The sequence below is a fragment of the Stegostoma tigrinum genome, chromosome 44, assembly GCF_030684315.1.
Source record: "Stegostoma tigrinum isolate sSteTig4 chromosome 44, sSteTig4.hap1, whole genome shotgun sequence".
Taxonomy (NCBI): Eukaryota; Metazoa; Chordata; class Chondrichthyes; order Orectolobiformes; family Stegostomatidae; genus Stegostoma; species Stegostoma tigrinum.
In genome coordinates, this window is record NC_081397.1 from 11,033,516 (window position 1) to 11,045,759 (window position 12,244).

Below are 12,244 nucleotides of genomic sequence, written 5' to 3' on the forward strand. Positions count from 1 at the left end.
CACCCCCTCCCACTCGTTGGACGACATGTCCATCCCAGGCCGCCTCCAGTGCCACAACATTGCCACCGGAAGGGTGCACGAGCAGCAGCTCGTATTTCACTTGGGAGCCCTGCAGCACAATGTTCTTAACAAGGGCGTCAAAATCTGTCCACCCCAAACCCATCCCTGCCTCCTTGACCTGTCCATCTTTTCTCCAACCAATCTGCTTCTCCCACCTCACTGATCAACCCCCACCCGCACTTTGGCCTACTAACCTTAGCCCTGCCTCCTTGACCTGTCAGCCTTCCCTCAACCCAAATCTGACCTCCCTCCCTACACTTACCGTTACTGGCTCCAGCCCTGCCTCCTTGACTGGCCATCTTTTCTCCACCTATCTGGTCCTTTATCCACCTTTCGTCATCATCTCCTCACTTCTCTCTATTTATTGCAGAGTCCCTTTCTCTTCCCTCTTCCCCCCCCCCCCCCATTTCTGACAGAAGGGTCCAATCCAAAAATGTCAGCTCTCCTGCTCCTCTGCTGCCTGACCTGCTGTATTCATCCAGCTCTACACCTTGTTACCCCCTCAAAGGAAGACATGTTACATAGTTTGAACAACCACGTCTGACAAGTAGCAAATCACTACTGAGCACATGCAAACACATAGACAAAGCTGCTGACTGAGTCCCAAATATGCTCATTGTATCAACACATAACATACAAAGACTGGGTATACATTGTTGTCATACACACTGCAGGGAACAGAAGCAAATACATAGAAAATGTTTACAGCTCTGTTTTAAGAAAAGCAAGAGAGTCTACCAGACAGAAAAAAATACCTTTCAGCCCATGGGGTTGATAGTAGACAAAAACAAGCACCTGACATTTCTGATCCCGTTCAGCCAGCATTCCATTTCAATAAGTGTGCCATGGCAGTATACGATTTGCCAATCTACCTTATCACAGCGTGATTCTCAATGTGTTCACCTTCAGGAATAGAAACCATATTTTCCGTCTGTCTTGCAAAATTTCTTTTTTTTGTGTGGGGTGAAGCATTGAAGTGAATTTGGCAACTAAGTTAAACAGTTTTCTAGTGTCACTTGTCCCTCCCAATGAAATATTCCAGAAACACGCAAGAAAACAGAATGCTGTTTCTTCACGTTAGTGATGTAATCATCATTTAAAGCAACGAAGAATGATCCATTTAACTAAATCTTGTAATTGTCAAATTTTACTTTCTCACAGTTCGACCATATTCAATAAGGTTAAATCTTCTCCACTGTAAGACAGAAAATACAATTCCTTTTTCTTTCTTCATCCCCACGACAGCGCATTGTCAGTGTATTGCTGATGCCATGTGCCATTGCACAACAGAGCAGGGTTCTGTTATATCCATGGTAGTATAATTTAAGTGAATTAGCCGATACCCTTCCCTGTAGAAGGAACCTCGTGGTCATTCAGCTGAATACAGTTGATTTGTTCATTGCCCTTTTCTTTAGACTCAAAGAAAGGAATGCCACATCAATCTATTCCCTCAGCATTATTCACAAAATTCTGTTCCTGTGTACACAGAAAAGCTGATGTCACCTTGAAGAACAGCCCTTGATACAATTTCTGTCAGTTAGACTCTGCTCTCTTGGAGTTACAAAACCTTTTTGCTTTTACATTACACAATCCATTGCACAAAACAAATGCATGGAGCAATAACTGACAGGCACAGGCTGATAACTGCACTCCTGCGTTCTTAAAGCAGAAACTGACAGGCTTGGGCTGATAACTAAACTCGGAGGTTCACAAAGCAGCAGCTGGCATGTACAGATTGATAACTATACTTTGATATTCACAGAGCAGAAACAGACAGAGAAAGATTGACATCTGTACTCTTATTCATGTGGTATAAACATTATAGGTACAGATTTCTAACTCCACTCATTAACACACCGAGCAGAAACTGACAAGGAGAAATTATTTATATTTCAATACCAGGACTGGCAAATCCAAATTGCTAAGCACATTCACAGCACACTCACTGGCTGATAGGGAACGATTGATAAATGTCCTGAAATAGTCATGTAACAGAGACTACCAGTTACAGATTTATAACTGCACAATCAGACACACAGCTGAAACTGACAGGGACTGACCGGTAAATGGACTCGGACATTCGTCTGGTAGTTAATGACAAAACATAGAACGTAGAACATTACAGCACAGTACAGGCCCTTTGGCCCTCGATGTTGTTGTGCCGACCTGTCATACCGATCTCAAGCCCATCTAACCTACGCTATTCCATGTACGTCCATATACTTATCCAATGACGCCTTAAATGTACCCAAAGTTGGCGAATCTACTACCGTTGCAGGCAAAGTGTTCCATTCCCTTACTACTGAGTCAAGAAATTACCTCAGACATCTGTCCTATATCTTTCACCCCTCAATTTAAAGCTATGCCCCCTCGTGCTCACCGTCACCATCCGAGGAAAAAGGTTCTCCCTATCCACCCTATCTAACCCTCTGATTATTTTATATGTTTCAAGTCACCTCTCAACCTTCTTCTCTGTAATGTAAGTCCCTCAGCCTTTCCTCAAGACCTTCCCTCCATATCAGGCAACATCCTAGTAAATCTCCTCTGCACCATTTCCAAAGCTTCCACATCCTTCTTATAATGCGGTGACCAGAACTGCACACAATGCTCCAAGTGCAGCCGCACCAGAGTTTTGTATGGCTTCACCATAACCTCTTGGTTCCAGAACTCGATGAATAAAAGCTGAAACACTGTATGCCACCTTAACACCCCTGTCAACCTGGGTGGCAACTTTCAAGGATCTGTGTACATGGACGCCGAGATCTCTCTGCTCATCTACACTCCTAAGAATCTTACCATTCGCCCTGTACTTTGCCTTCTGGTTGCTCCTACCAAAGTGCATCACCTCATACTTGTCTGCATTAAAATCTATTTCCCACCTCTCAGCCCAGCTCTGCAGCTTATCGATGACTCTCTGCAACCTACAGCATCCTTCGTCACTATCCACAACTCCACCGACCTTTGGTGTCGTCTGCAAATGTACTAACCCATCCTTCTACGCCCTCATCCAGGTCATTTATAAAAATGACAAACAGCAGTGGACCCAACAGCGACCCTTGCGGTACACCACTAGTAACTGCTCTCCAGGATGAACCTTTCCCATCAACTACCACCCTCTGTCTTCTTTCAGCAAGCCAATTTCCGATCTAAACTGCTATATCTCCCACAATTCCATTCCTCCGCATTTTGCACAATAGCGTCTTGTGGGGAATCTTATCAAATGCCTTGCTGAAAACGATAAACACCACATCAACCGGTTTACTCTCATCTACCTGTTTGGTCACCTTCTCAAAGAACTCTAAGGTTTGTGAGGCACGACCTTCCGTTAACAAAACCATGCTGACTATCCCTAATCAATTTTATTCTTTTCTAGAATATAAATCCGATCCCTTATAACCTTTTCCAACACTTTACCAACAACTGTGGTAAGGCTCACTGGTCTATAATTACCAGGGTTGTCTCTACTCCCCTTCTTGAACAGGGAAACCACATTTGCTACCCTCCAGTCATCTGGCACTATTCCTGAACTTTTGATCACAAATCTATCATATCCACACAGCAAAAACTGACAGAATCAGATTAATAATAAAACTCCCAGTTTCATATTTGTTTAAACTGACAGGTACAGTTTGATAACTATCAGATTTTCACAGCAGAATCTGACAATAACTGATCGATTACTAAACTCAGACTGACAAGCAAATACAAAACAGGTATAGAAGTGACAACTACACTCATGCATTGACCACCAGCAACTGATGTGTAGGTGCACAACTACACTCATTCACATGGCAGTAACAGAGAGCTACAGCTTAATAACTACAGTCACCCACCTGCATTACAGTAACTGTCAGGGGCAGGTTGATAACACTCACACATTGATGTGACGGAAACTGACATGTACTGATAATAACTAAACCCATCTATGGATACAGCAGAAACTGATGGAGACTGATAATTGCACTTCCATTATCATTGCAGAAACTGAGATTTATAACTGCACCCTCTCATTCACATGACAAAAACTGAGTGTACAGATTTGATAACCATAGGCACACATTTGCTTTGCAATATGTGACAGGGATGGGATAATCCTTCCTGCAAAATGTTACAAGAAAGCAAGAGAACTAATTAATTAATAATTCACAGCAGAAACCTAGAGGTATAATCCTGATAATTACACAAGAATATTCACTGGGGAGACACTGACAAGGTTCAGATTGATAATGACAATCTCATTCATACAACAGAAATTGGTTGGTACGCACTGAAAAGCACAGTCTCATAATTACAGAACAGAAACTGACAATCACAGACGGATAACTACATTTTCATATTCACATGTCTGAAAATGACTGTTAGGATTGAATGAATATGGTGCATTTTTACAAGCAGAAACATTCAAGGTTACGCTAACAACTGCACCCACACATTCAAAGCTCGGAACTGACAGGTAAAGATGAAAAGCCAAGCTCACGTGTTGACATAGCAGAAACTGAGAAGCACAGTCTGAAGCCTGCTCTCTGACATTCAGATAGCAGAAAACGACTGGCACAGATGGATAAGTATACTCACCTTGCAGACACTGACACGAACATTCCCACATCACCAACAATCAGGTAAAGACTTACAACGGCATTCTCATATTCACAAAGGGGGGGGAAAAAAATAATCACAGTCAAGTCCAATTTGATAACTTCTCAAATAAACACAGGGCAGAATCTCACAGGTCCCCGTCAGTCTCTGCTGTGTGAATACATAAGTAATTTAACAAAGGCTCACCAATGTGTGAGACATGAATAGATCAACAAATAAACTCATATCCACAGACCCACTCACATTGTGTAGTCCCATTCATGGATCTGGACACTTAGTTTGTTTCTGGACTTCACTCAATTGGTATGGAATTAACAAAAAGAAAAATCACAAGACAAAGAAGCAGCTCAGATCAAGAGTGGAATCAAACACCTAATTCTGTTCAGATTCCTGGCTTGAAATTAAATATTGTAATGATTATTAACTGAACATTGCATCCAATAATGAAATATCACTGAACTTGGCTGATGTTGACTTGCAGGAGGGTTTTCTTCTGTCTTCCTCCAGGCAAATACGTGAGGGACTAAGAGAAAGTAATATTCCCTCGGCACAAAGCCAAGTGTGACCAGCTGCTTCTCACAAACGGAAGGTATGTTACCGCTGTCAGAGCAGAGAGCATCCTTTCCACAGTCACAGACCAGATTGAGTCAGACACACATTGAGGTCAATTTCCAGTGAGATTTGTTCCAACAACACAGAGGAAATAGAAGTTTTGTTTTTTTCCACCATTCACAATGCACACCTGCCCAGTTCGAACAAATTTCAGCATTTCAAGTGTTTTGCGAGATCTGCAGCTCGGACAGCGGATAATGTTGAGCTGGCTTGCTTTTCTTCAATAAGTTCATCACCATGCTCAGTGGTATCATCAGTGGAGCCTCCAATGAGTCAATGTTATTCCACGCCCTGTGGAATTTATACTGTATGGTCCATTATGGTGACTACTATCACTTCTGGTTTTGATCTGTCTGAGTTTTCATTTTTGGGGTCCGATTCTATAATCTTGTTGATTGAAGTATGCATGGAAAACCGTGCCTCTCGGAATTGCTGTGTGTCTGTGTTTGGCTTGGGCTACCATGGTTACTTTGTCCCATGTTAACCTGATGGCCTTTATTGTCTGAATATGTGATACATTCAGACAACCAAGGCCATCAGTTGAAATGGGGCAAAGTTACCATATTAAAAAGAAAGGACTGTGGATGCTGTAAATCAGGAACAAAAGACAGACTTGCTGGACAAGCTCTGCAGCTCAGCAGTAACTGGTTCTGAGGAAAGGTTACTGGACCCGCAAGGCTAACTCTCTGTTTTTCCCTTCACCGATGCTGCCTGACCTGAGCTTTTTCCAGCACCTTTTATTTTTGTTGTGTAAGGTAACCATAGCAGCCTAAGCCAAACATAGACATGTTAAGGAATTCCTAGAGACATTGTTCTCCACACAAACATAGAATTGGACCCCATGTATAAACCCATATAGATCAAAACTGAAATGACAGTACTCAGCATAACAGACCTGACAGTGCAAATTCCAAGCAGAGGAGAATCACATTGCATCAGCAGAGGCTCCACTGATGATGTCACCTAGCATGGTGGCAAAACGTCCGAACAAAAACATGACAGCTCACTGACCAAGTCAACAACATCACATTTCTGCATTCACAGCCCATTGACATTTACACCGTTTTTGAAGATGGACAGACTGAATGCTTGTCCAAAATACACACTCAAACTGAATATAATCTGCATTAAATGACTCTGATAACAGCTACCACATAACAAATTGCATCGTCACAGAGAATATTACTGGCTGCCAAAGTTCAGCCGTGTTGTCAAATAGAAACTGACAAGCATGTGTTGATTCCTCTGCTCAATCATTCACCCTGTAGAAACAGGCAAAAAACAGGTTGACACTCTCATATATGGAAAAAAAGTTTGCTATACCATTCTCAAATTCACATTTGAAAAATGATATGTACAAATTAATATTTATGCTCACATATCAAACTACATGTACCCAAATGATAACTACGCTTATATATCCACAGCATATCAACAATCCGTTCTTCTCTGTTGCTAACACTCCAGTTTCACAGCATAACTTCACAGGTCCAATTTTATAAATGCATTTAAATATCCACAGACTTAACAGTTTTTTTTTTAGGTGCAGTGTGATAACGGTAGTAGATTCACCAACTTTAGGTACATTTAAGTTGTCATTTAATTAGCATGTGGACATACATGGAATAGTGTAGGTTAGATGGACTTCAGATCGGTATGACAGGTTGGCATACTATTGAGGGCTGAAGGGCCTGTACTGTGCTGTAATGTTCAATGTAACTACACTCCAATTTTCACAAGCAGATTCTCATAGGTACGTACTGATCATGAACTTCACGTATCCATGAAGCAGAAATGGACAGGAACAGCTTGGTAATACCCCTCCCAATGTCATACAGCGTGAACTGACAGGTACACTTTGATAACTATATGCATATCAACAGTGCAGTATCTGACACCTATGTATTGGTAACTACACAGATACACACTCTCTCACACACACACACTCTCACGGAGCAGAAAATGAGAAATATAAATGGATAACTAAACAGACATATTGACATTGCAGAAATTGACAGGCTACATGGATAACTACACTCATATCTTGCAGCAGAAACTGATAGTGACACTGATTGGAGAGCCGAAGTGGGAGAGAGAGTAAAATTTGTCAAATCAACAGAAAGCAAAAAGCACTGGTCACAGCACGTCAGCACTCGTCTGTGACCAAGGTAATCCGAGTAAAACTGACACCGAGACACGCTGGCAGGTGTCTGAGGAATGTACGAATAGTTTGGGCCTCGATATATTGGAGATTTGAAGAAGGACGTCAAACCTTTCGAGGAAACAAAAAGTAAAGGGTCTTGACGGAACAGGCAATTTAAAATATTGTCTAAAGATGGTGCGCACGATTAATGCTCTCTTTCAGGAAAAAAAAGTTATCGTTTGGTTTATTAACATATCGAGGTGTTTTTGAAATGTGAAATGAATATGCAGGTGCAGATTTCGGCCCCTTTTTGCCGCTTGCATTTAAGTTTTTGAAAATCCGATTCAAGGTCAGAAATGGACATTCCACTCGGTTCGGGAATGCGGGAAAGGGAAATGAAGTCAAATATACATTCATAATCTAAAAGTAAATGTATTCGCGCATTCTGTTCTGTTAAACGTCCGAGTTTTCGTTAAATATTGGCGGGCTTTTCGAGTTTGAAAGAAAGCGGCTGATGATTTGGCGCCGGGATTTTCCGGCCTCCTGCCCGGGCCCTCTCCGGATTGGTGAGGGAAGCAGATATCTGATTGGGCATTGAAACGACATGAGGAGATACTGAACAATGTGACCAATCAGCAATGGCCGCATCCCCATTCCTCCCGAAGGTATAAGAGGGCGGGATGTGGCCGCATTGCAGCATTCTCTGTGAAAGTGTTTGTGAGACTGTGGCGATGTCTGGGAGAGGAAAGGGCGGTGGCGGTAAAGCTCGGTCGAAGGCGAAGTCCCGGTCGTCCCGGGCTGGGCTGCAGTTCCCGGTGGGACGTGTTCACAGGCTCCTAAGAAAGGGTAACTATGCTGAGCGTGTGGGTGCCGGAGCGCCGGTCTATCTGGCTGCGGTGCTCGAGTACCTGACGGCTGAAATCCTCGAGCTGGCCGGTAACGCGGCCCGGGACAACAAGAAGACCCGTATCATCCCCAGGCACCTCCAGCTGGCCGTGCGCAACGACGAGGAGCTCAACAAGCTGCTGGGAGGGGTGACCATCGCTCAGGGCGGGGTGCTGCCTAATATTCAGGCCGTGCTGCTGCCCCAGAAAACCGCCGCTGGGGGCGCCACTAAAAAGTGAAGAGACCGTTCTGTAACTTGACAATCCAAAGGCTCTTTTCAGAGCCACCCACAACATCAGTGAAAGAGTCTCAGACCTCGTTTTTGTTCGATTGATTTAATTTTAAATATACAGAGCCTGGGACTTCGCAACGTCAAATTTCAATCACATCATTCATTGATCCTGTAGTTGTCACAGTTCGATAGAAAATGAAATCCATCCTGCTGCTCCTGATTTCGGTAATATTTCCATTCAGAGCTGGCAGCCGATGTGCAGGAAGAAGTTATGATGAGCTTATTATAAATTACAATGTATGACATAATTGGAGAACAGAATAATCGTTTTGCAAATACGTTTTCCAGTCCGACTGCTTGTTGTTCACTGCCAATTTCACATCTCCCTTCATCGCATTAGAGAAAGCGAAAGTGACCCGGGACAGCACGTTGCAGGGTCATTTGCTTCTGATAATGAACGGCCGCTGACCCTCTGCGCATTAATCTCAGGTGCAGCTCATTTTCCTGCCTTTGATATTATCGAGTCCTCACAGTGTGGAAGCAGGTCATTCGGCCCATCGAGGCTCGACTGACCCTCTGAAGAGCATCTCTCACAAAGTGCCCTTCCATATCCCTGTCACTCTGTCTTTCTCTGGACACACTGGGCCCATAGCATAGCCATGCCACATAAAGTGCACATCTTTGGACTATGGAGGAAACCAGAGCACCTAGAGGAAATCCTCAAAGACACGAAGGCCACCCACCAGCCTACCTTTTATCCTGGGAGAAGTAGCCCTGGCCTGTACAGCTTCTCCCTGAAGCTGAGCCCCTTACAAATCTTTTATGAATGTTTAAGCTTAAAGTTAAAAACAAAAGCTTCTCGTCAATCTGGCTGTTCATCATCTTGAAACCTTGGATGAACTGTCTAATCCATTCCCTACAGCAGACCAGGAGTGCAGCATCAAAAGGGGACGACCAGGGCTGTTTCAGAAAATTCAGCGGAGAAGGCTTCAGCAAATCCATCAAAGATACCAACGGGCAGGACTGGAACAGTTTAGTGGCCCCAACCAACCAAACTGAGCAAAGCAAGATAGTGGACAAAGACAGTTCCCACCCTGATGCTGTCTATGCTTGGTTGACACAGAATGCCAGCAGCGTGGTGTCCACTGCCCCGCCAGGCCTCAACGCACCTGTTCTATCGGTCACTGCAGTTGTCAGATCCGTCTTCCTGGTGAGAACACCCAAGGAAAGTAACAGACCTGGACTGAAGCACCAACTCTGCATGTAATTCCTGTGGGGAGGTACTCTCTGACATCTTTGTCTCCCTCTGACAAGCTGTACTCTGCACCTGCTTGAGAAGACCACCATTATCCCAGTCCTAAAATCTACATGCAATATGACTTCATCTGTACTGCCCAGTGGCTCTGGCATCCAAAATCATGAAGTGCTCAGAGATGCTGGTCATGGCCCACTTGAACTCTCGACTTTCAGCCTGCCTCAATCCCTTGCAATTTTCCCACTAATGCAACAGGCCCCCAGCAGATGCCCTTTTCCCAGCCCTGCAATCATCCCTGGAACATCTGGGCAACAAGGCCACCTGCAATCAGACTTCTGCTCATCAACTACAGCTCAGTCTTCAACACCATGATCCCTGCAAGACGGAACTCAAAACTAACACCTCAGGCTTGGCTCCTCCCTGTGCAACTGACTCCTCAGCTTCCTGAAACACAGACCACAAATCAAGAAGATAGGCAACTGAATCTCCTCTGCGAGGACATTCAAACACTGCAACCCTCAAGAATGCATTCTCAGGTCCCTACTGTACTCCTTGTATACTCACTATTGTTGTCAAATTCTGAATGAATGCCACCTATAAGTTTGCTGTTGACAACACGATGATGGGATGGATAATAAATAATGATGATTCAGATGACAGGAAGGAGATGGAGGGTTTGGTGACGTGGTGCAATTATAAAAAGAAAACTGAATGGTCACAAAACAAAAGAACTTATAATTGGTTTCAGAAGGAAAAGAGCAGAACACACCCTCAGGTCCATCAACAGAGCAGGGTGCTGAGAGTGTCAATTTCCCAAGAGTTACAATAACCAACAACCTTCATGGGACTTCCCACATAGATGCAATGGTAATGAAGGCACAAAAAGGCCTCGTCTTCCTGAGGCTGCTCATGTATTTGGCATGTTACTCATGCACCATAGAAAGCATACTGTCTGGGTTCATCAAGGCCTGATATGGAACCTGCTCTGTCCTGTTCCACGAGCAACTATGGAAGGTTGTGTTCACACCCCACACCGTCACAGCACCCAACTTCCCAACCATGGGCTCTCATTGCTGTGCAAAGCCTGAGACATCAAAATCCATCCAACCCCAGTGGTGCCCTCCTACAACCTCTTGCATCAGGCAGAAGATACAGAAGCTCGAACACCCACACCAGCAGGTTCAAGAACAGATTCTTCCCTGTCATTGTTAGACTGACGAATGGAATCTTAAATTTCAGAAGTGTTGATCTTGCCTGCATACATCCTGTGGAGTGTAACTTGTATGCCTTATCATTTCCATTTTTCACATTATGACCTGTATGTGCTTACTGACTATGATCTGGCTATACTGCTCGCCAACAAAACCATTCACTATTTAGGAACATGTCACAATAAATCTAACTAAATTCCTGTAGCAGAGAGACCAGGATTGAATGCATTATTCCAAGTGTTCTAATCCATGTCCTGTAAAGCTGCAACTTGTCCTCCCAACTACTGTTCTCAATATATTGGCCAAATTTTCCGAAGGATACCATCAGCAACAAATGTTGAAACAGAAGTTAAACAAGATACAACCTTATTTTCAACAGGCTGAAAAAGCCACCCCAGTGCCCCCTGAAAGAAGTTTTGTACAAGATGTGATAATGTGATAATGGGCCAGTTGGAGGTTTCAGTTCAGTGGTGGTTAATGCAGCTAAATTGTATGTGTTCAAATATCATGAAACAAAAACAAAAACGGCAACTTCTGATCAGGTTCCAGTTTCACAACTGATTTTTCTTTTTGTGAAGAGAAGGTGTGTGGCCAAGATATTGTCAATTCACACATTCTTTCCAAGCAGTTTTAAAAGGCAATCATTTCACATTGAACATCTGTCTCTGCCTCAATTATATGAAAAGAGCACGTCCTTAAAAACAAGACACATTGCTGAATTTACCTTCGCCCACTTGTTCAAAATGTGGGAAACTGGCATATTTACTGTCAACCCCTCATGCCTCCAGTAGCTTGTGAGCAGGTGTCAGCACTAGAAACATATTCAACCCTAATCATCAAAGCCCTGAAGCCTGCATGCATGTTACATTTATTATAAATACAGAGGTTAAAGCGGTTTGAATTTGTTCATCAGATTATTAGCATCACTGGCTCGGCTAAACCACCTGTAATTGCCATAGAGCCATTATATATAAGTCAATATCAGTGATGGGAGTGTGGAGTCACACCTAAAAGGGAGAGAGAACATAATAAACTCCAGTAACTCATTGTTCAGCCACTTCCATTTGCTCAAGTTGCTTTTTTTGACTCCATTTCCAGGGTGACAAGCCTTAGTGGGGTATGGACCATGTGCTTCACCCCTGGCAAACAAAGCAATTACCATCTATTTAAGTCAGAGAAAATGGGAACTGCAGATGCTGGAGAATCTGAGATAACAAAGTGTGGGGCTGGATGAACACAGCAGGCCAAGC

At 43.5% G+C, this 12,244-nt stretch overlaps 1 protein-coding gene across 1 annotated transcript; it reads left to right on the forward strand.

Annotated features, from left to right (window-relative positions):
• The first annotated feature begins 7,864 nt into the window (after positions 1-7,864).
• Positions 7,865-12,033, forward strand: LOC132206994 (late histone H2A.2.2-like). The gene has a single exon (XM_059642166.1). The coding sequence runs from the start codon at positions 8,092-8,094 to the stop codon at positions 8,533-8,535; it is 444 nt and encodes a 147-aa protein (XP_059498149.1). The 5' UTR covers positions 7,865-8,091; the 3' UTR covers positions 8,536-12,033.
• Positions 12,034-12,244: the final 211 nt, after the last annotated feature.